Raw genomic sequence first — 25,631 nt, 5'->3', positions numbered from 1 at the left:
TATTCTTGTTGTAACTGAGTTCATCATGAGCAAATAAAATCTACATAAATTCTCTTGTCTATTTAATGACTAAAATTTGCATTAGATTTTTTCATTTTATTTTGTCATAGTTATAAGAAATTGCATTAAAAAAAAGAAGGGATAAAGTACCATCATGAACTGAAGTGGAAGTTCTGCCTCTATATTCTCTAATATTAAAATTGAAATTATGGAAATGGCAACCTTCCAGGAATTACCTCTGATAAGGGAACATCATGTTTTGAGGCTCCTAGATCCGAACTTCCAGGCTGTATTAATGGCAAATTCTAATTTTATATTATAGTTTCCCCTACAGCTGAGTTATATCAATCTATTCATGATCAATGTGGAAGGCAGTTTTTTCACATGACACATATTGTTTATTGAGGGAAAAAAACCCAAAACAATTGTAAATTAATGTGAACTTTCCTACTTTTCCATTTTATTGGAAGTAGTATAATGCATTTAGGACATGACACAGTTTTGAGGTCTGACTGTAATGATGGGCCTGGTCATATCAGCTAACTTGTATGAGCTGAGTTTTCTCAGGAGCAGGATCTAACTTGTGTGAAGTATCCAATGTCCTGTCTTTGGTGGTGTATAAAAAGCTAAGCAGAAAACCTCAAGCACACATCTGTCTGTTATTTCTCTTCATATAACCTTTTGTAACCAGCTTTATCTGAGCTGGGCCTGAGGCAAGTATTTATGAAACAGTACCCACACACTGCAAAACATTTTTACAGGTGCTTAATTAGCAAAAAGTTCACAGCAGAAGTGAATACATTTTGTTTAAACTGTAAGAAGAGAGGCATGCCAATAAAAGAAAAACACAGCTAGACCATAGCAGCAATGAAAGTGCAATTATACATCCAAATTTTCTTGCTATTCTTTCTATAATGATCATAAGAACCTGATTGTATCAGCTAGAAATGTTAAATATGCATGGAATGCAGCAAGGAGAGCACACTCACCATGTACTATCAGGACATATTCTGTGCTGTTCCGGCCAATGGGATTTTTTGCTTCACATCGATATGTGCCATTGTCTGTTTTGTTTAGGAAGCTGATGCTTAGAACTCTGCCATTGACAACCATTCTCTCTGGATCTGGTAGTTCTCCACCATCCTTGGTCCACAGTACTGGTTCTGGCCTGTTGGATCAAAGTGTGGCATTTATTTAGACACATGAAACACGTATATGCAACATGTACATCAGAAATAACACCATCAAAAACTTACAAATAGTCACCTACCACCCCAAGAATATTTGAATTACTGGATCTAATGAACTGTCACTGTTTCAGCCTTACCATCCTGGATGTGAACTGCTAAAGAAAGTGAAAGAACAAGCAGAGAAATAAGAAAGAAGATAAATAACAAAGGAAGCAGAATGGTACTGCAACAGGCTAAGAACTTTCCTAAATTAAAAAAATAGTTCTTGTGAGGTTTCAGGGCTCACAGGTGCTTGGCAAGGTAAGTGCAAATAGGATGATGTGGATTTAAGTGGTTTGAAAATGGATTCTTAAATTACTTAGGCCATTCATATTCACAAGTGAACTTGAATGCACTGAGTATTTTTCCTGAACCAGGCATATCAGTCCCAAAGTAGCACATGTGACACACAACCTAAACTTGTTTCTCTTGCTGCATTGTGTCACAGCCCATCCCTTTTCCCACCTTTTCTTCATCCTTCCCTTAAATAATTCCTTGTTTCACATCACAAGCAATCTAAGATTTAACTTGAAATCCTGGATTTTCTCCTCTTGTGAAACCTTTCCTCTTTTGCCTGATGCAGTCACATCAAACAGGCCAAAGGCGGTGGTGGTAACCCCCCAGGCAAAGTAAGGGCACCACAAAGAAGGGAACTGGCAGTCCTGAAGGTTCACATACACCTTCCCTCTGGCAAGGCATACCTAACTCCTTCCTAGAGACTCTCAAGCAGCTCCATAGCCCATGAGATCTGCCTAGCAGACAGCAGGATGTATTTATTACTGGCACACAGCCTTTATTTGCATGTAACAAGGTATATTTCCAAATTTACATGAGGGAAATCACCAAGAAGACAGGACTGTAACTGGTAATGAAAGGTTGGTTAACTGAATCTTGTCTATGTAAGGAGCAGACAGAGCATCTCAGGCCCTTTTACACCAGTCACTTCAGCAGGATATTCACATATTCACAGCCTGGGGATTCAATGCTACCTTGCTTGTAGCTTTGTGCAGCATAAGCCACATATCAATCTCTATACAAACATTACAGTTGTGTGACTCAGTAATACACCAAAATATAATACACTGTTATAAAATTAGCAGTTGCCAGGTTAGTCCCTAGTAGCACTCCAGATACACTTAATTTCACTAATTTGAAGCAGGTGTTTAAGGCCTATTAGATATAATAAGTGCTAAGAAAAAGAATTAAACCTAAATATTTAAGGAGAAACGTTTAGCCAAAGTGTGGCCTCATAAAAATAAAAATAGATCTAATGGCTATAATGACATGATTTTGAGTTAGGCAACTCATGTAAACAGAAAGAATTTTTTTCTGAAATGCACTTCTATAAAATTCAAACTAGTCTTTAAAGAAAAATATTTATTCTGAAATATAAGAAATCTACACAGATTTTAGTAATATTTTGGATGACACGCTGTTAAAGTGTTGTTGAACTTAGTACTTAGACTGGCTATACTCCAAAGTTTTGAATTTTTCCAGAAAATCATACGCTCAGAGAATGAAAGCAAGGATTAAGAGCCGATAGTGTGATGGGCCTTATTTATGCCTTGCCATAAATATATCTTAATCCTCTTCCTAAGCTCATTTTTATGAACTGGTATCCACACACACGTGGTACACAATGTACACACTTTCTTTCTGTTTAATGCAAGCAGGGAATCCAGATGTCCATGCTGGTGTAGAAACATTGCCCTACAGAGTTCCCAGCATTAAGGTGTGATTTGCTGTGATATTTTAAGGTGGATTTGTTCAATTTTCTGGCCAACTCTGCATTGTTTCCCATTTACCAGCTTACTGTGGCTCCGCAATCCCAGGAGTGGGGACTCTGAAACACTTCTGCTACAATGTGCACCATTACCTGCATAAATGGCGTGTTAAAGCAACTTCTGTACAGCTGTAATTTATGGAACTTAGGTTTTAAATTGAAACTAGATGGCATATCCTAGGGGGAAACCTATAGGATAACAAATAAGTATGAAATGGAGGCATAGATATAAATTATTCAGGGAGCTCTGTCACATTATAATACACCGACTCTAGTCTTATACAGAGCACTTAGCTGTGGTTGCAAAACAACGTGTGGCAGAAAAGCCAGGGCTTAGAGAGAGGCAGATCTGCATTCTCTGAGTGTTGGGGAAGCTGCTAATCCAGAGTGAATATTTAGCCATCCTGTGCTGTATTTTGGCAGCAGCAGAGCAAGTCTTGGGCAGCAGGCCCAGAGCCAACACACCCTGGTGGCCAGGCACAGCTCTCCCTCCACCTCACCACTGCCTAAAGCAGCAATTCTGTCACAGCCAGGGAATTAAATTCTGCCTGCACTGCTGGGAAGCTTTGAGACACTTGGTCTACACAATTCACTGGTTAGGCAGAAGTGAGCTAAGAACATGAGACATGCCCATGCACCCAGGCCATCACGCTGCCGTGGTCAGCAGCAGCAGGATGGCTTTTCAGGGAAGCATGGGAGTACATCCATTTTGTGCTGTCCACTCCTCCTGCACTCTGCCAGCAACAGCAATCATCCTGTCAGGGGTGCTGCAGGCCATGTCTTTTGCTCTCTTTTGCATCCACTTGTTATTTAGACCACCTGTGCCTATGAATGTCTCTAGTATCTTGTGTATTCTGCTTATTATGTCCATCAACTATACCTCCTGTAGCAACTAATTCTGGAAGTTCCCTACCTGCCATGCAAAATGGTATTTACTTATATCTGTCCTTCACTGATCTCTTAGAAGTGGCAATGAATATTGCAGGACATGGTAAGTAGGACCCCTTCCTATTATAACCTTGTTGTAAGTTATGATAGCCTAGAAACTTAGCAGGCTTGTCTCTCCCCCTTTTTCTGTTTGTTAGAATTTGATACCTTCTGAGATTATCAGCTGGGAAAAAAAAACTACACAAAAAAAGGGGAAAGGAATCTTAACTTTAGAGCACGTTGGGCATTCTTTCATAATTGCCTTAGTACCTTCATTGTCCAAAGCTGAAACCCTGAAACAGCTTTCCTTCTCTGTCACAAGGCACAGACAAGTGTGAATTCCCCACAGTTTATCCTACTGAAACCTGCCCACATCTGCACATCCAGACAGAGCTTCTTCTCTTACCCAACATTTTGAAAGGGATACTTAAGTATGACATGCTAAAACACCTGGCAAACATGTACACTCCTAATATTGCACATATTTCTCTATTGCATACAACTCTAACACTGCATAATTTAAGCTTTTTTAAAATACTAATGACTTGCCACAACACTATCAATTCTTGTTTGAACTGGAACAAACAGGGATGTTCGTACAAACAGTACCTTCCATTTGTGCATTCAGTGAAAGCCTTAGAAAAAGGAACTGGTTTTTAGTACAGAAATCTGAGTTTGTTAACTGTCTTCATGTTGGCCTCAAAACCTGACACAGAATCAAGAAAATTGGGTATTCTTTTCCAGTCAGAATGAAATGGGATTGAAATAAAGGTATAAAACACTGGTGTGAAGTTCCACAATGATCCATGTTTTATATTGTGGTACTTTTCTTACAAGTAACTGAACAAAGAAATGGTAAATACAGCAAAACTATTTTCTGGCCTTGAGAGTAGAAAACCTTTTCTTTCAAAACCAGTTAGAGAGAAAGTAGGGTCAAACTGAAATATGTTGGAAAAAAATAATTTAAAAAACACACTCTTGATTAGAAAAGAACACCTAGGCACAGCCTTACCTTTTCAATAAGTGTTTACATAATATGAAAGTCAACAATTATATTTTTTCACATTAATATATATTTTTTTTTAGCTGAGGTCTTTGGAATTACGCAGGAATATTTTAAGACAACATTGGCAATTTTCTGTCTCTTTCTCCACCCTTAACCCAAGGACAGTGATGTTTGGGTGCTTTCTCATAATCCTCTTCCCTAATGATATCTTTATATATAACTATTGTAGTTAACTTACCCTCCATTTAAAACTTAGACATGTAGATATATGTTTTATAGCTATAAATGTATCTATATGTTTCCTTTTTGAACAAAGTGAATTTAGGCAACACAATCCATTTTCACTTGAAACTTCTTGGCTCTATGCATTTTTGTTGCCCTTTTTTAATTCTGTGCACAGAAAGGTCATGTACAGAGTGTTCTTCTCTGAGTCCTTAATAAACAACACTTGGACAACTTACTGACCCATCGTAACAGCACAGAATAACCTTTTCATTTCCATAAGATCACACTCAAAAAAAAACCCCTGACCAACCAAAACGACAAAAAAACCCAAAGCCATCTTTTTACATGTCCAGTCTCACTGGGGATATTCTCATCCAACTGGCTATCTAGGCACCCTGCCAAAATTTTGTAGCCAATGTGGATAAAAATAAAGATAGAAGAAGAAGAATTTGAGGAACACTAACAAGATAAAAACAAATTCATATTTTTGAGTAGGGCCCTCTCCAACAATACCTTTTAGTTCTCCAAACAGGGGTACACTTGTATTTACTGAAGTCCATAAAAAACAAAATCTAGTGCATATGCTCAAATGAGTAGTGGAAAAGGTATCACAAGATTTATCAGAGTGTTTCTTGTTGAAAACCTGGTGCAACATTAAAAGTCATCTAAGGGAATGATTGCTTCATTAATTTGAAACTTATACTTCTTTTATATCAAGAAATTGGATTTTTTAGCTTTGTCAGTTAATCACCCACTTGAAAGTCTAAACCCCGAGGGAACCCCTTGTTTATATAAAGTCTCAGTCTGAGGAGTCATATTGGGATGAGCTGGTTTGGGAGCATTACATCTATCAAAAACATCAATATCCATAATCTCTAGCCTTTCATAAAAGGCTTGGATAGATGGATTTTATTTTATGAGATATGAACTCTCTGTGATTTTCTAGTTCTGCAAAACCTGAGTAACCTTCACAAAGTGTTCTTCTCAGCATAGAATTAATAAAGAATATCCAAAATACCTTTCATAAAGTTCCCTTATTTTTTTCAGAAAGAAGCTTTGAATATCTGAATTGACTATTATTATATTTTCTTCTACTTTTCTGTTTTAAGCATTCTCAGCAGACATAATGTAGCCTAAAAAATATTTATAATGTTCTATACTAATGCCTTCTAAATGGTCAAGAATTTAATTACCAAAATGTGTTAAAAATGAGCTGTCACTTAAATACAGATTTCAACTTTTTATATCATGAAAAAATTGAAAGGATTTTACAGCTACAAAGACAACAGGAACAAGAAGTACTGAAGACAGCTGCAGTGATTATGTAAAAAAGGTGCTTAAATAATAAACATAAAGAGGTAAACAAATCTCAAATGGGGCTAATATTCATCATTTATAGGGAAAAAAAGAGAACACTAAAAAATAGAAAAAAAAAGAAAAATATAGCAGAAGAGGAAAGCAAGCAGTCAAACAAAGAAACCAAACCAGATAAAGCCCAAATACTCTTCATTCCTTACCTTTTGTCCAAGATAGATAAAGCCTTTGCTTTGTTCATCACAACTTTACTTAGGTGACAGACCTCCCTGCCTGGATCTTGCTTTGGATAAATCAGGCAGTCCTCTCACCCTTGCTGGATTACAGGTGCTAACCATGCTGATATGACAGACTAAATTTGCAGCTGAAAAGTCCTTATCCCTCAGCAGACTGTGACAGCAACTGATTAAAGTGCATCACGAATCTTTTCAAAGCAAAGGTATTTATTCTTCTACCCAAAGATACAAAGTATATCATGTTAGAGGGTAAAAGAGTAATTTTTCATATTCATATTTCCTTCTATCTACATTCAAATATTTCCTTGCAATTGGTATCAAGGTTCCTTTCAGGTCTAAAACCTTTGCCTGTGGGAAGTTGACTGTTCTGTTTCTGCATTAATTCTCCTTCTTTTTTGTGTTTCCTCTCATCAGGCTGATAATCCATTTCCTTTTTATCCTTTAGTACCCTTAGAGTCTAGGGCACCCTTTGACATAAGGCTTTCCACCTTTAACAGAACTGTGCAATGCTGCTGCTCTCTGGAGAGATTTTCCCAACTGATCATCAAGCCATTATAATTGAAACTTATTTGAAGCTACTTAACTCTAGTTTTTTCCTTTGTGCATATCATGTACCCCCTCCCTACCCCCTCCCCCCAAATGCCTCCATTTCCTTTGTTAGTCATTTTCAAGAAGGCAAGGCAATATCAGATCAATATTCTGAAAAGTGCCTAATCCACATATATATGTGTAGCTTCTTACCTAATTCCAGTATTATTCACAATCTTCTCAGAGAAGCATAAAAACCCTGCTGTGAATAACATTTTGGGGAATGGCTTTCTCATAGTCATGAGACAGATCAACAAGAGAACTTATGTGAAATCAGAAGACAACTTATCGGTGAATTGCACCAGAAATATCCCTTGTATTCTACTATTGTAAGCAGCAGGGAGGCTAGAAATGGACAAAGATTGTCTAAAAAGAAAAAAAAAAACCCAGCAACAAAAGCAAACCAAACAAAAGTTTGTAAGGGAGATGCCATAGGAAGGAGTTGCCATCCTATAACCTGTCCTTCTGGTATTTCACACAAATCTCTCCCATATTTGTCATGCACTACACCTGCTGTCAAACTTCTGCTGTCTCATTTCATCCCTCCTCCTTTTTTTTTTTTTTATTTCTTTGATCAACTTCCCAAACAAAAAATTGGGCATTTCTGCATTTGTTACTTCTCCAGACATTTCTCCACCAGGCAAACAGTTGTATCCATGAAAGGGAAAATTTGCTAAACTAATTAATTTATGCCTCCCATCACTTATGAATCTAGAAGCAAAAAATGGAGGAGGAAGAGATTGCCATATTTCCAAATTTTCAAGGCCAGGCCACCACTTAGGAGGAAACAAAACTGAAGAATACTGTTAAACTTATGTATACCATAAAGAAGATGGGTAATCCTCTTTTAAATGCACTATCAGGTCAGGGAATAGGCACTGACTTTTTTCTTTTTTTAATTTTATTTTTTTCCCACAGTAAATCTGAAAAAAACCCTGGGCATTTCAATGCATTTTTAGTAGTTCAAATCAAAATGCCAAGTATTTTGGAACACTTTCAGTAGGCAGCTAATAACCACACTTCTTCTAATATGTATTTTAAAGTTTGAGGCTCAAAACATCTTACATTCAGGGGAAACACTATAACCTCTGCAGTTTGTGAACAGCTTTAATAAGAAGTCTGCTTTAAAACCTTGTCTTTAAAAAACAATGGTATGTATGGCTATACCGTTCATTTTATGTCACCAGTTTATAAATAATTTATATTCCTTTTAAATTTTAACCAGGAAAAAAGAAAAGTCCTCCACAGAAGTATAACATGTCTTTCAAAAAGATTCCTGAGGCTAAAAAGGCAGAAGGAGAGGTGCAAGCCAGTACAGCAGCAGGAAAGAGAAAAAATAAAAAAATTTAAAAACTCCAAAAACAAAAGCAAAAACTAAGCAAAAAAAAAAAAAAAAACAAAACAAAAAAAAAAAACCCCAAACATAAAACCCCCACCACATTAAACAATTTTATGCCATAAATCCTGTCTCACTTGCTGGGGAGCAGAGGCCTTTCAGAAGTGATGGCTACTGTGAGCTAACTGGCAATAGCTCAAGGACAAAGCAGTAGGCAACACTTCACAGAAACATCTGCAGGTTGGCCTGCACTCGGCCACAGATTAGATAAGGTGTTTTCCAATTCCTATAAAGCAGCAAGGATGCTGGTTTTGTATCAGAATTCTTGTACTGAAGGCTGATAGGGGTGTACTGCACAATGCTGCACCTGTTCAGGGGGATGCACAAAGCATTATCTGCCATGCAGTCCTTCAGCAGCTCTCACAGGCAATGGATAAGACACACCTAATGACATATCAGTAATTAAAGAAAAGTGACAGCCTTGTTTTCAGGAGGCTGTGCAAGACAGCAAGGGATAGAGACCTCTAGAAGATGCATCTCCTTTATTGCTGCAGTAGGGGAAGGCAGCAGAAGAAGAACCGTGAAGCTGCCCCCTCATCCAGAGAATGGAAATCCAGCAGAGCCAAGTTCCAAGCTGATGGCCAGGCAATCTCACACAGGGAAAGAAGTGAGGTCCACTCACAGAAAAACAACGATGCCTTGAAAGCTTCTTTAAAATTCTGGAGCTGAAAGTACTTTGGATCAGCACTGGAGCACATCGATAATATACGCCCTTCCCCTGTTCTGCCTGGGATTGGTGCCATATATTGATGTGCAAATTACAAAGACAAATCCCTTTCAGTCTCAGAAACTAAGACCTACACTCTCAGATAAGAACAGGGAAGGAAGAGAGGAGAAACTATAAACAGATAAGTGAATATTAAAGAATAATTGTCAAACTTTCCTTAAATATTTTACTGCTGTTCCTAAAGGCTTTTTCTTTCCTGTCAGACTACAGCCGAAATGATAAATGGCATGTAACAATTTTATTCACATGAAAAATTGTTGATTAAATATTGAAATCTCAATAGCCTGGTTTCACTATAATTCTAACTCTATATGTTTCTAATTATGCAGTCAGTATTGAAACAGGTAAATCTTTGGGCTTCCTATGCTGCTGTTTACACCTTGTTGATTCCTTCTTAACCTTTTAGAGCTATTGAAGAATTAGTAGATTATTCTTTTTCATCAGTTGCAAGTAAAGCATGACTATAGGAACAAAGGATGATGGAAACTGCCATGGAATGCCAGTATAAGAACAAAGGATGATGGAAAACTGCCATGGAATTTCCAGTAGGTGGAAAAAAATGTATTTCAAAGACATGCAAATGTCAGCAGTATTAAGATAATATGGTGCTCAAGTGGATGCATAAGAATGGCTGCTGAAAATTACTGGGATTAACCAGGAACTGTGTTCTTAATGTTAATGAAGTACTGCTGGGGATAGGAATGCTGCAGCAAAGCATAATGATAGGATGTGCACACCTTAGTTACTATGCATGTCATAGAACAGAGGAAAGTAACATCTTCTCATCTGGCACATCTTCAGACCTGTTTCTAACACTGTGTCTCCTCACAGCAGTTTACAAGCATGCTGCATCCCCAGCCAGGGGAACAAGCACTGAGGAAAATAGTGATTTATCAGAAATAAAAGAGAAAAAAAATAGCAGAAAGAGCTTCAGCACCACTGATTTTAAATGCTTTACATTTTCATGTTACAGGATTAAGGTACATTTTTTTTAAGATAGCCTGGTTTACATAGGTTATGCTGAAGTGCCACATAGAGATAATGGTTGGGACTGCAAAAAACAAGAAGCAGGCAGTAACTGCTGTCACACCACATTTTCAGATCCTTTTCCCCATGTCTACTGTCATATCCTCAATGCCAGCTGAGGTTTGAAGGGTATATAATGGAATTAATGAGCAAATATTATTACGAGGGGTTTTTTCCCCTTTGACAAATCCTGATTTTCAACTGCTTAGATATTTCAGGCTGCCACACTGACGGATGTTCACATGCCTAATTTGCACTGTTTTGAATTTGCCTTCACTGTGTCCCAACATTCACAAGAAACATTGTCTCTGTTATTACAATAAGCTGAGAAATCCCATCTAAGAAACGCCAGCTGCGTTTTCTGAGTTAAGGTCAAATGTTTGCTGGCACAAGAATCAAAGAGGAAAATGAAGAGTGGCTGATTCATTTCCGCTTTTTCCATTAAGTAAACAGTTGAAAATCTCATTCACAGTTATTTGCTTGTCCAAATACTACTTGTTTGAAATCATTTGCTGTTGATGTAAGACACAGTCAAAGGGAAGCCTCATTAAACTAAAATTCCTTCCTGCACTTGAGGTGCAGTGACAACACCCAGAGAGCTGATAAAAGCACCAGTGCTGCGTCTAGGATGACAAGCAAGGACTTCAGAACCAACCCTCATTAACCAAGGTATGCACTTCTTGACTTTCAATGAGTGTAAGAACATCATGAAGTCCGGGAGATGAAGCAAAGTATCTTCTTTTCACCAGATAAGAAACCATTAATAACTAGCCAGAGCAATGACATTTCCAAGATCTTCTGTTGAATTATGTCCTCTCAGCAAGTAAATATTTGCTGCTATATACAACAGTTTATAGGAGCACCATCGGAATGAAAATACACCATAAAATTTTTGTACCTCAGTTATTTTTTCACCATTGTCAAAAAAAGCTGATGTTGAGGCACATTGTATTGAACCATAATGAATAATAAAATGTTTTATGCTTTCAAGATAATATAACAATACCCTAACAACAATACACTGTGAACTCACGAGTATTTGTATTTCAGAGCCAAGTTCTATACCATGGTTTGTGTCAATTTCTTTTGCATTTAAAAATAACTTCTGAAATAGTAATACAATAAAGGGAAAAAGAGACAAACATTATTTACTTAGAGAAGTTTGTTTTCTTTTCCCAAATGTGTTATTAACTCCAGACAGAGGGGAGTGCTTTAGTTCACACAAACTTCTCTCATACAGAAAATTATTCATTAGTACCTTCATGGTAATAATTTTAGCACTGTAAAGGAGATATCCTCAAGCTCTCCATGGGCTCCAGCTCCATTAGCATCTAGTCCCAGCAAGCCACAACAGCCTATGTTCAGTGCTTAGCAGAGAAGGAGCAGCTATACTGAGTCAGACAAAAAGTTCAGCTAGCCTAGTCCCTTATCTCCAACACCAGGGATAAGCAGATGTCTAGGGAACAGGCCAAGCACAGATCTCAGGCATTTCTGATACCAAGCACAGTTTAAAAATACTCTGTAAACCTTAAGGACTTGCCTTTTCATGAACTTAGGCAGTTTTCCCTTGAATTACTACAAATTTTCACCATCTGTCATATCCATCGACAACAAATTCCCCAAGTTTACCAGTCATTTTATGAAAAATTATGTCCTTGCTTGGCAACAAAGCTGGCTCTTATTAGTTTGACTTTCTCTTAAACATTGCTATTTGTAGCAAGAATGAACTAGCAGTCTTTAACAACTACCTCTGTACCATTTACAATTTTGGAAACATCTGCAATGTTTCCCTTCTATACCAAATAGGCCCCCACAAGGTGTATTTATTTGTTCTTCAAGGATCATTTAAAAATGTTTATAAAATAGACTTTTCTCTCTGAAAAAGGAATTAAAACCCCATGAAACTTTTTTTTTTTTTTAATTCAGATTGAAATTTAAATTCAGTCTGCTAATTCTAGTCCTTTTTATAAATTTTAGTATTTGAGAAGATGTCAGTTCTACAGATTCTGGGATCTCTCCTGAAGCTCTGTTGTCCTAACCTAGCCAAGTGGTGTTAAGCATTAAGTTTCCAGTCACAGTTCATAATTCATCAATCTCATCCTTGAATTCCCTTTGAATGCTGGGGTAAAACCTTCTGGTCCTGCTGACTTCCTACTGCTCATTTTGCCTGTTTGTACCACAACCACCACCACAGCCCATTTAAATCTTGCTGGTGAGCACCTGAGAAAAGAGGGAATCAGTCTTTAATGTACCCAGTTTCCTCTGCCACAGAAAACATGGATGTAGCAAATCCATCTGGCTTCTCTGTAAACCTTGATTCTCAGTTAAAAATGTACTGACAAACTTTGCATTATTTAATTTAAAAAAAGAAAACCTTTCATTTTCAAGTTTCTTTTCTAGTTATTCCTTTAATATTCCTGCTTTTTTGGTGGTTTGGTTTACTGAATTTTTATATTTAATCTGCCAAGATCTAAGAATCTTCTCTTTCCTTTGGAAGATAATTTCAGCTTTTCAAATTATAGCTTTTGCCCTTATTATTACTTTGATTTCTCTTCTGTTTAGCCTCACCAACTTCTTCTCAAGGGATTCTGCTAGGTGATATGTGGTTCTAAACTATTTTTTTTATTTTTCTAACATAGTCCTCAGGCTGCCTGGAAAGATTTAATTCTCTTAGTTGCCCCTTATAACTCCTTTTTAACAAGATTCTTCATTATTATGTAGTTCCCCTTTTTTGATGTTGATTACCATATAATTGCCCAGACCTTAATTTTTTGCCTCTAGGTGCAAACAGCAAATAAATACTTTTTAAAGAATAAGCTGAATGAAAATGGTGCTGAGAGCTCCCTCAGTCTGTACCACCCTTTGGAAGATTCTAGAAATTGTGTATATGAGGCAGAAAGGTAGGTTAGGAATATTCAAGAGCAATAGAAAGTAAAAGCAAAAGAAAAAACAAACAAACCCCCCACAAACAAACAAACAAACCCAACAAAAAATGATAATCAATAAGCAATAGTAAGTAGAAACACTGATGTGTCTCCCACTTACCTCCCTCCTACCACAGGGTATCACAGTCTCTCCCACCAGCACTTCTTAACCCTTGGTAAACCTTTACAATTCCATCTTAGAGGTGACCAATCCAGTGTTCCTAAGCAGGAATAACTAAAGCAATGGAAAGAGGTGATCCAGTTGCAGGAGGAGGGCTTGTCCTGCAGCCCCTGGAGGAAAATACTCTGGAGCAGCATTTTCCTATGCAAGACTGCAAATTTCAGACTCAGTCTTTCCTCAGCTCTTAAATAATAATAATTAAATATGTTTTGGAAACAGTTTACCATGGTGCTTAGAACAGTGTGGATGTGGAAATTTTTAACCAGCCAAACTCAGGTCTGAGAAATCTCCAAGATCTTCCTTGCAATGCAAAGACTAGCTCAGCCAAACAATGAATAACTTGCTACACTAATAATAAATTAACCCAATCTATTACTTCTCTTACTGTTTACTCTCATGCCAGTCAGAACCACAAGCACTTTTATCTTGTCATCGCTGTTTTTTCTGAGATTCTGCTCATCAAAGAGCAGTGTTAAGCTCCTCTAGAAGGATGGTGCTTTATCCTGCTAGCTTACACCACATACATGCTCTCAAGGTATTCTGCTGTTGTAAATGTGGGGTAAAAATGTAGATATTCAACGAGCAGGTGCTCCCTGTGACATTGGGTGGTTCCACATAACATCTGCTACACAAATTCCTGAACTGTGAAACATAATCAGTATAACCAACATGACTTACACGGAAAAAGTTATACAAATGTGCCTTTTTGTGTTCTACTGCTAGTGGTTGATTTAAAATCTCTATAATTTTATGTGTAACTGTAGCTGAACACTTGCCTACAGAATCTAAGTATCTAAAAGGCCAAATGTCATATCCTTTCCCAAAACTTCTTTCTCATGTTTCAACTTGCAGTCTAGTACTTAGAATTACCTGCTCTGTATTTCAATTTTATCTATTATTCTATCCCACGGGCCTTTTTTATTTTAGCATGTGTTTCCACCTGAGAGCAAGGAAAAGAATTATTTCAAAAGCCATACACATGCAAAATGGATTTAACGAGCACTAAAAATGCTGCGTGCAGTTGTTTTTCATACTGTACTTTCTGCACTTTTATGGGTAAACACTGCAAAAAAGGGATGCTTAAAAAAGAGGAAAAGCAATTATTGAATTGAGCCTATTAAGCAATGTGATCATTTTACAGAACACTAAAGGGCTAGTTCTTAAGCACTGCAGGAGGCTTTATTGTAAAGTGTAATTTTCAGACAGCCACTAATGCTCCCACCTGCTTCTTTTTTGTGTCACACTTTTTATAACACCAATTTACCTGCTTTCTGCAAAATACTGGGGAAAAGAAAAATTACAAAAAAGGGTAGAATGTCCCAGCTGTGAGAAGAAGGTACAAGCTCCCAGAAGGACAGGATGTTTAATACAAAATGAAATTTTATCTATTGAATATATATACTGTATCTCAGCAAAAATGTTACCTGCTTCATAATATGTTATCTACTGCATCATGGCATAATTCTATAGTAGAGGTGTAATATCAATGAAATATTGGTGTAGAAAGTCTCAAGCAGAATATTCACACAATCCTTTAAAATAACTGCCTTTACCCTGCAAAGACAAACTACCTACGTGGAAAGTTTCACCAAGCAGATTTTTTCCTACAATTCATATGATATTCTTCATAAGATTTTAGAATATTTTACTGAAAATGAGTACTCATTAAATATAACATATAATAGATGTGCACTAAATCAAGGCAGGAGATATCATTAGCATTAACTCCTTCAAAATTACAATAATTCAAAAATTGGTCAACATTTCTCTGTGGTTAAAAATAACCACAGGAGACAGAGTGATTACCACAGCTGACATGGGATGTATCACATCAGATCAAATTAACAGGAGGCTGCGTTTGAGTTAACAACCACCTACTCAAACACACTAAGTTCCTTTTGGAGAAATAGAAGCTCACACTTCTCCAAACAGAAAAAAAAAGCATACAGACAGCCTAAATGGGATAAAGATACAGAAATGAAAAAGTAATGTTAAAAAAAAAAAAAAAAAAAAGACCAAGAACATTTCAAGAAACTATAACGAGGGTGAAGAGACAGGCAGGACAGAGATACCAGAAGTATTTGCAGAAGATAGCCTCTATCTAACTGCTGAACAAGCCAAATTCAAGGAAAGACAACTTGGAATGGACAGAAAGCAAGACAAAAGACAGGACTAGGAGAGCCTGAGCTATCCTGAGAGCTGTTCCCAGTGACAAGGAACACAGGGCTGAGAACTGTGAGGCGGGTTTCGTACCCTTCTCCAAGTCTATATCCACAGATACGATACCCTGTCCCTATATATGTAGGCATTTATTCAAGCATGTATCTACAGAGCCTTGCTCAAAGCTGTGTGTGAAATGTGTCCCTGGAAACTTCACTGTAAAGTCAGAGCATTCAGAAGGCATAAATCAGATAAAGATATTTCAGCTAATGCTAGTTCTGGGATCAAGGCAGAGAACATCAGGGAGACTCCTGATTAGTTAAATACGCAGTAGTTTTGTTCAAAACTGTCCACCTTTCTGCTAAGACAAAGAGCTAAACATAAAGCAGTGAAACTCCAGTATCTAGTACCTAAATTCCCCCCCTTCTTTTTTTTTTTTTTCACTTACTTGATTTCACTTGTAGGTGGTCCTTTCCAGAGAAACCAGAGACTCTTAAATTCAGGATTTCTTATGTACAAATGTGTGTGAAGCTTAAGGGAGAAATGCTTTGATACCACATTCATGTTTTACAAGAGTAATATTTCATTGTGGATATGGACAAATCCATCCAATTTTCCAAATCATTAATATTTATTGATACTGCCTTAACTTCCAGTTTGAGCTGTGGGTTCATTCTGCACAGTGATTAATAGACACAGAATCATGGATGCTTTTCCAGATTCATTATGATAATTCATATAGGTAGACTTGATACCAGCATTCCTTTATAGGCTGCTAGGTACTCATGGCACAAACCCAGGCAGCAGTGAATAAAATCTATGTAGAAAATGAGATAATTTCTTACAGAACCTCCATCTCACCTGCCAGAGAGGCCAGGAAGTGCATCATATAAAAGTAGGACAGAAAAAACTGTCCATGGACAAAAGGCTGGCCATCAGAGGGTAAACCTGCCATTAGGATGCAGTTTCAAAGCAATATTGGCAAACTGCTCACACCAGAATATTAATGGCTGAATGTCAAGTGGGCTTCCACAATTTTCTGCCCCAGATTCTGATTTCACTCCCAAGCACAGGTTTGTAGGCATGCTAAGAACTCACTGTTACAACTCAAACCAAGGATGAGATATCTTCTGAGTGGGATGCTGTGTCACTCGAAAACACTCTTGGGAAAATAGGGACTGTGATCAATGTTAGACATGAAATATACACCATTTATTTTTCAGTTTTGAACTTAGGACTTTTTGCTGCTCCAGTTCCTAGCTGTAAATTTGAGGCAAGTGAATAATCTAATCATGCAAAGGTGTGGTAAATAAAAAAAACAACAATATTTAAATATTTTCTAAGTTCTTAGATACGATGGAAAATTAAAAAAAAAATCTAAAAACCATATGGACAGCATGAAGGAAGTCTAATTCTCTCTTCTGAGGGTATACATCAAATAAAGCATACAGGTCATTCATAGCTACCATTCATAATTACTGTTTCACTGAAGGAGTCAAGAATCCTCTTCAAAGGTTATATTCTGCCAAGAAAATCATTATCATGTTTGGTTTTGCTGTGCTTTTCTCTATAACTTTCATGAGCTCACAAATAATGTTATTCTCATGAAGGATACCTATTTAGTTTCCTAAATAATACAAAGAAAATCAGGAAATTGAATGTGTCCCTCCTAGTACTTCTCAAAATGCCTTCCTCAGGCTCAGATGTCTTTCCACTTTGAACTAGTTTGAACTAAGGCAAGTATTCAGAGGAAGGAAGAGATTTTATCCTCTTTTCTTTACAATACCTTTCATCCTTAAGCCTGTGACAAAACGATTCATGAGATAAATTTTTCTATAATTTTTTCAACTACCAAACATGTGAAAATTCTGCAGAAATAGCAGGATCTGTAGATGAAGACAGTGCATGTTGTCTACTCTGACTCTGGCAAGTCTTTGGTGACTGTCTCCAATGACATTCATTGTACCCAGGCTGGGATGTCACTGTCACCTGGATGTTTGTGCCACTCCATGGGTGAAAAACTGTCTGCACCATTGATGGAGCTGAAGGAACACTCTACCCAGGGGATGGTTAAAACCATACTTCTTCAGGAGTCTGTCCTGCTCCTGTTTAACTCTTTAATACCAAAGGCCTGGTGGAATGTGTTCATTAAGCTGGCTGCACGGATACATCTGAGGGGATGCCACACTGGAGGAATGGGCCAACAGGTTTCTCATGGGAGGCAGGGAATTCAGCAAGGATATAAAATCCTGCATGTAAGCTGAGAAGAACATGGAAGTTGTGGCTAACAGTAATTTAACTAGAGCCAGCCTGAGTCCAGGCTCTGCTGCTTTCAGGTGACTGGAAATGAGTTAATTCCCTTCACTGGCTTTCCTCAGGCTCCTCAGAGCCCTGCCAGGTCCTTCTCAAATGAATCAGCCACTCTCTCGCTGGCTTCCCTGGGTGGTGTGTGTTTCTTGTTATCATTAGTATTTGTTTCCACCAACCTTTACAAAATGTTTGCCTCACTCAAGGGAGTCTTCTTTAAACAGATGCTAGAAAAGACATGACACTGTGTGGAGATACTGCACACATCATTTACAATGACTTTATAGCCCAAGCCTGGCTCTTTGGTGTGCACTCATCATTAAAAGTGAACACCTTTCCTTACATTAATATGTTTATTTGTCCATACTTTATACTACTCTGTACATACTTGTGTTTGGTTTTGGTTGTGTTTTTCTCTATAATTTTCATGAGCTCACAAATAATGTTACTCTAATGACGGATACCTATGTGAGTTTTCTGAAATAAAAATCTTCCCTATTTATCTCAAACAAGGCCAAATATTCACTTTACATTAGTCAACCAAGCATACTTTGATTCCCCTGAGGTTCGTGGAATGGAAAGACATTTCTCTAAAGCACACAGGAGACAGCTAACTTTTTCTTTGTTTCCTGTGCCCTAATTATTCCATTATATTTTGATGTCCTTTCTCCTGACTTAAAAAACTCACATATTTCATGCATGCTTTGATGAGAGTACTGACTAAGAATATTAAATATTGAACCTTTCTTCATTATGGTCAGTTTTTGAATTTACTTTTAGTGCAGCTTTGAGTCACTAGACTAAACTGTTAAGACACAACAGTGTATAGAAGTTACAGGTTGCAATAAGAAAACACTGGCTTTTAAAAAAATTTGTAAGCATGGATGACTGTAAATGATCATTTTGTTCTTTACTTTCTATATTTTTTTACAGCTACCTCATGTTTATTTTAAAATACTCAAAATACTGTCAGGCAATATGATTTCAGAAACGTCTAGACATTACATAAAAAGGATGTCTAGGATTTCTTAAGTTTAATTACATTTCCTTCTTTGGAAAATAAACAAAGTCTTGGTAAAACTATATTATGCTAAAAGAAGAAATTAATTAAGATGTAACAACACCTTACATATATATTAGGCAAGCTCATTGATCAAAATATTACAGACTGACAGCTGTCCTTGGATCCAGCCAAAAACAATGGAAAAGAAAGCAGTGCTAAGAATTGAAAAGGGAAGAGATTCAATTTGGTTTGAAACTGCGCAAAAGTACCTCCAAAAAAAGGAGTGCTGCTGAATAGTCATATCAAGTACAGAGGGTCTTGAACTTGGTTATGCAGAGAAATGGCTAAATACATTTTTACCTGTAATTTGGAGAAAACAAAAAAAGCCCAAAACACAGCAACCCTGGACATCAATATTAGCAAAATCATCAACAGCGTGAAGAAACCAGCAACTGACTCTTGCAAAAGGAAAGACTAAGCTAACAAAAATACATATATTCAAAGTTTTCCAAAAGAAAACTCTTAAATTTTTTATGCCAACTGTGCATTTATTAATTGGACAAAATCCTCACAAATGCTATATCTCAAGATCCCTTGCAATATTTCACATAATAGGGTATACTCCTAGAGTGAGTCATGTTTATCTGTAGTAAACTGATGAATATATTTCCTTTTTTCCTTTACATCAACAGAAAAATGTAATTGAAAATGTCACAGATTTATTCATGCAATATTCCAGACACCAGCTTTCTGCTGCTGTTTCTTAGAGCTGGTGCCTGAAGTGCTACACAACTGGGTCAGAACATCACCAAATCCACATGGCCTGCCTCTGCAAAACCATCTCAGAACAGGCAGGCAGAAAGCCTGGCTTGCTCCTTTTAATGGTATTGTCCCACTTCCACAGCAGCAACACAGTGGTTACCCAAAAGAAGGTCATTTTCAGCTCCTGCCTGGAAGTAACAGAAATTAGCACAGGGCCTGACTGGAGCCAGAGCTGTCCTCATCCTCCCAGTGATGAGCCATCACTGTTTTACCCAGAGAGGTAAAACAGCACAGTTACAGAAATAGTGGAGTCTGTCTTACACCCTCTTATGTTGCCTCATTCAATCACATTTTCATCTTCCTCTCCACCCCTCTCTGCTCTCCTCTCCATGCCCCCAGCTTCTCCCCCTTAGCCCGCTCTCGGCATCCCTGTTCCAACACTGGGATCCCTTTACCAAGACCATGAACCCATCCACAGCAAGTGGGAACCCCAGAGGCTGGGATAATCCCAGCCCACCTCACATGCTGTGATAGCTGATGCTGCTCACATAAAAGGGCCGGAGACATTTTTTCTCCTGTCCAAAGTCATGGCTAATGACTGGGCAAGAGAAATCTTATACCTCAAATTGTGAAACCTCAGCAGGGCCCTAGATTTAACCTTTAGTACAGTTGTTCTTTGTAGTTGTTCTCTGTCCATCTGCTGTATCCCTGGAGGATGCTATTTCAACAAGAGATGCAAAGTGCAGTTGATTTCCCAGAGGTTTGGTTTCAGCAAGTCTTCCCTCCCATTTCCTGCTACAGGGCAATAAGTTAGGAAGGACTTTCCCTCAGGACTGTAGACTGGAAACACAGCATCAGTGTAATGATGATGCACATGGTTTGAGGGACAGAATCCCCTTCCAGGAAGGTGATTCACCTTTCAGGGTGATGAGCTGTAAGGTGGTGTATGATGCTGTAAGTATCATACTTATCATGGTGCATGAGCTGTATGATGCTGTAAGTACATTCCAGATTTAGCCTCATCCTGTTTTTCCCCTTTGGAAAAGAATTCCTCAGCAGCAGCTACCAGTATCATCAATGTCACCACAGCCACCACCTGGCTTCACCCCTTCTCAGTTTTCATCTCAAATGCCACTTGGAAGCTTCTGAAAATTGCTCTGGGATGCAAGAGAAATGCTTCTCTAAATAAGTGTTCATTTACTGCTGCCTGCAGGAAGCAGGAGAGACTGTGCCATAAAGTATACAGAAATTAACCCATGGCGTGCAAACGGCTGTGACGGACCACAGCTGGCCCTGAGCTCTCCATGAAGCCCACAATTCATCACTTACCTTGTGACATTGACATATCTGGGCTCGGTGGACCTCTCCAATTCCTCTCTCTCTCCCAGCCAGAGGTACTCACAATGCAGGTTGGGAGCATGACTTTCCTGTTTCTCAAGCTAAGCCACTGCAAACTGCTCCCAGGAGGATGCCTATTTATTACTGGCCCTGTGCCATGAAAGACTGACCTAATGAAGCAATTAAGAGCAGCTGAAGTTGGCAGTGCCTGTGGCCTGGACAATTAGAGGTGCATTTATTGGCAAAATATTTGTGCCCCAAAGGCTACCACGTACAGGTCCCATCTTGATAATTCTGTCATGTGAAGATTTTTTTTTCTTTCCCTTTCAAAACCACATTCAAGTTTTGCACTTGAATCCTTTAAGGACAGAACACAGCTTTACTTAAAATAAATAAACGAACAGTAACACCTTAATTGAAGCTCTCTTTTAATTACTAAGTTATAACTAGTGCCTCCTAATGTTTAAAGTATATCCAGAATACAATGTGTACCAAATAATAAATATTGCATATGCCAAGGTATCTCACTTTTACTCCTCTGATTCTTTCCCTGATCCTGCTGTGAGTGAGGAACTGAGTGGGCCTAGAATGCTTCAAGTCTATTAGCCAAAGAGAGCACTACATCTGTTAAGTCATGAGGAAAATACTGAGATAAGGAAAATGCTACATATCACCCAGCCTATGGGTGCACTCAGCACAATCAGTGCTGACCTCTTTCCTAAAATTGAGCACTTGCACATCTTCAGCAGATTTTGAAAATAAGGGGGAAACAGACTCTACCTCTTCATACTTGGGGGAATGTTCAAGGAATATGAGATAAAATGATAACTCCTTCTCCTTCAGGTACATTGTAAAAGCAACAGAGGGCTGACAATGGAATTTTGTGTTACTGACAGAAGTACTTTTCTCAGCAACACACACTTATCGGAAGTACACAGGTACAGAAAAGACCAATTACATGGAGCATCAGGTCAGACTAATTAGATGAACTACCAGTGTTTTGGTCTCAAGCAGGGAAGAAGCACGATCTAGGTGCTCACCCAGTCAAGATCTGGATGGAGAAGCTGCTTTAAAATGATGCAGGCACATAATAGATTAAAAAAAAAAAGTACCTATGGAGTTTAAATTATGCCAGGCATAACTCAGAAGAGCTTTTAAAAATAAAAATTTTGGACTTAAATGCCTTACTTGACCTAAATCTGACTTCAGGCTCCTACATAAAGCAATTCCATGAAGTCACTAAAGCTACACCAGGGAGAAATTCAGCCATAAGTGACATGATTTTTGTCATGCAATTTACACCTTTTCTAGCTTCAAAATATTATTCCATTACCATTTTCAAGACCATTCTAAATCTGTGTATCATCACAACACTATATATTGATCTTTTGAGCAGAAGGTCAATATTTAAGAAACTTGATTCATAATGACTTACTATTAAGCAATTGGATTATTGATATATATATATAGATTATATATATTTATGAGTAAATATATAACAGCCCCTCTGTGCAGTTAACTGTTTTCAAGAGTCAAGTCTATTTAAGTAGTAGATTCTGTGCAAGGGTTAACCTCTGCAGATTTGTCTCTAAATATATTAATAGAAAAGATGTTAATTCCCAAGGAAAACAATTTACATTCTTAAAGCAGGCTACACCTTTCCAAATCCTGGTAGAAACAGGCATCCAACTTGCACATACAATTAAACTTCAAATTCCCCTGTAAATGGCAGCCAAAGTTCAATATATTTTTTTCTGAGGCTGGTTGATGTAGGAAGATTTTCATGAGATGTTTTCTCCTCTATCATCAATTTAATGATGTAAACAGAGATAGATTAAACCTGCACACCTTTCAGGTTGATATACCTGATGGGGGGAAAAAAAAAATCTCACAGCAGGAATTCTTCCTGAAAACTAAAATAGATGACAAAGTAAAAGAGCAATCTTCTATAGACACTTAATGAAGACAGGCTTCAAGGGGTTTTCTATACCAGAGAGTACTTTACACCCCAGGAGGAGACAAAACCAGTAGATTTCTGCAGCTGAGGATTGCAGTCACAGCAGAATAAGTAAAATAACAAAAAACATATTACTTGTTAAATCACTTACACTGGTTTTCCTTTGGATTCACAAGTCAAAATTATAGATTGTCCTTCTTCAGGCCATGAATTGGAAGAAATGATTTTAACTAAAGGTGTATCTAGGAAGAAAAAAATAGACAACTTGTTGATATACACAAAAAAGATTTATTATCTAAGAGTACATTCTTCTCTATTTACAACAGTCTAAACCACAGATTTAATTTACACTTGGAGACAGTTTCATATGGAGCCTTGTGCAATTTCCATTGTCTTCAGGAAGGCAATAAAAATGACCAATGTAACTAAACCAGTAACTTTTTATATCCCTAGGAGACACAGATAGAAAGCATGTGTATACTAAGAGAAAACTATTTTTTATTTCTGTATTCGATGCAAATACTCCATATGACTATCCAAAAGTCTGATATCTAACAACAAAATAAAGAAAAAAACCCATCTATGATGAATAACAAGTACTCCATGCAATTGTTTGCCTATTTTTAGGCTGATATGATGGAATGCTGCTATTAGAGGAATGAATGCAATAGTGTACATTTGAATAAGAACCCTTTTGTTGTTGCAGAAGCTTGAAAGTCATAATAAGAAAGATACAATGGGCTTTCAGATAAAATACCTTGTTACAGACATTTTACAGGATATTATTTCTGAAATGCAATAAGGCTGCCCCTAAACCATAACAATCTTAAACAGAATTTGCAAAGAGAATGTTTCAAATATCTGCAAAAAGCACTACAGAAGAATCTGCAATCTGTCGTCCAATGTGATTGGATTAGTTTTATAGTTTTAATTGCAAAAAGATACACAATAGAGCTACTGTGAATTCATGCCAAATAAAGCATTTGAAGTAGGTCTTTAACTTTTAAAACATTTACTACCTGGCTTGCAAGAATATATTTTCATAGTAAACATATGACTTAGAGGGCCACCTTTACAAAGGACAAAAAAGAGATGATAAATAAAGGACTGTAACACATTTTTCCTTAGGAAGAGGAAAACCAAATTTCATTGTCACAGTGGAAAAAAAAATCAGATTGAATTGAAAAATGTATATTTTTCCTCATGGTTTCTTTGTCTATAGCTTCCTAATAAAAACCACTTTATCCTGCAAATCTAGGATACCTAAGTTTTGTCTCACTTGCTGTTATCCTTAGCAGTTGACACAATATAGCTTCTTATTGAGATGCCAATAGTCCTGCTGAACCCTAAAAGGCATCTGAACAATTAAAATGATGGAAAAAAAGTTCTGACTTTTGATTTTTTATTATTGCACACCACAGAGTAACAGCACAAGACAAGAAGAGGGAAAGGCTTAGTGTAGACTCTCTGTAATTCCACTGAAAGTATTTTCAGCATCATTCAGCTTTCCAGAATAGCTGCTCTAACCTTACACCAGTAGCAAATCTGTTCCACAAGTCCATATTTTTAAGGACCCTGCAAACCATTATGCAGGTGACTAATCCTTTGGAGGCCAGGCTGGCATTTGCTTCATTTTTAGCACATGCTTAAGGCACTGACCTCAAGTGCCTTAATAAATCAGGGCATCAAGTACTTCTGTGATTTCAGTGCTGCTGTTGAAGATGAATAAATTACTCTCTTGACTATACATTGAACCAGAGGAGCAAATTAGTATCAGATAGGAATACATGAAGAATTTAACTGGGGGAGGGAGACAACTAATGCAATGAGATCAAGAGGTTTCCAGAGAAATATGAAAAAGAGCAAAACTTCGATGGAAGTAATCCTGACAGCCACAGGTGAAGGAAGAAATTAAAGGGCAATCCAGCTATTATTCCTGGCTTAAATATTTTAAAAAATTATAGGCATTTTTTGCAATACTGTTAATGACCCAAATAAAATTGAAGAGAGGATTCCAGACAATTAAGCTTTCATCTGCATGGATCAATACAGTGCTGCTTGCCCCTACTTGAAGTTCCCATTCCTACTTTAATCCACCAGGCAGCTCTCTGTTCTCCACACACTTCTAAATGGAGCTTACAAACACAGAAAGGTCTTATATTGAGGTTTCACCCTCTAAGGCACAACAAAGTGGTGTAGGAAAGACATTCCCTAGTGGTTTTCCCTGCTAGTTGACTTAAACAGTAACTACTTGTTTCTCTAAAGCAGGAAACACAGGGTTTAATTCAATATATCATTTTTAGGGAAGACAACAATGGAAAATTTTCACATTTTATTAATGATTCTTTTTCAAAAACTAGATGCTCTATTTTGAGTGATTTATTCTCAGTATTATTATTTCTACTTTTTATTTTTAAGCCATGCTTGATTTCTCTCTAGAATTAAAGTGTATATTTAAAAAGGAAAAAACTTTTAAGATAAACCTGCCCTCTATCTTCACATTCACATCAATAATTTAAATGAAAAGAAATCTTCAGAATAG

General features: G+C 37.4%; 1 protein-coding gene across 3 annotated transcripts in view; it reads right to left on the bottom strand.

The window, feature by feature from the left end:
* The window catches only part of CADM2 (cell adhesion molecule 2), a 579,455-nt gene that overhangs the window by 67,471 nt on the left and 486,353 nt on the right, over window positions 1-25,631 (bottom strand). For all 3 annotated transcript variants that reach the window (XM_054655060.2, XM_077174538.1, XM_054655061.2), the window contains 2 exons: window positions 23,241-23,331; window positions 990-1,168 (listed from right to left, as the gene is read on the bottom strand). In XM_054655060.2, the coding sequence (XP_054511035.1) occupies window positions 990-1,168; window positions 23,241-23,331 (270 nt within the window). The remainder of the gene's footprint in view (window positions 1-989; window positions 1,169-23,240; window positions 23,332-25,631) is intronic.

This window comes from Agelaius phoeniceus, chromosome 2, assembly GCF_051311805.1.
Source record: "Agelaius phoeniceus isolate bAgePho1 chromosome 2, bAgePho1.hap1, whole genome shotgun sequence".
Classification (NCBI taxonomy): domain Eukaryota; kingdom Metazoa; phylum Chordata; class Aves; order Passeriformes; family Icteridae; genus Agelaius; species Agelaius phoeniceus.
Note: the sequence above shows the minus strand (reverse complement) of the source record. Positions and strands in the feature narration are given on the sequence as shown.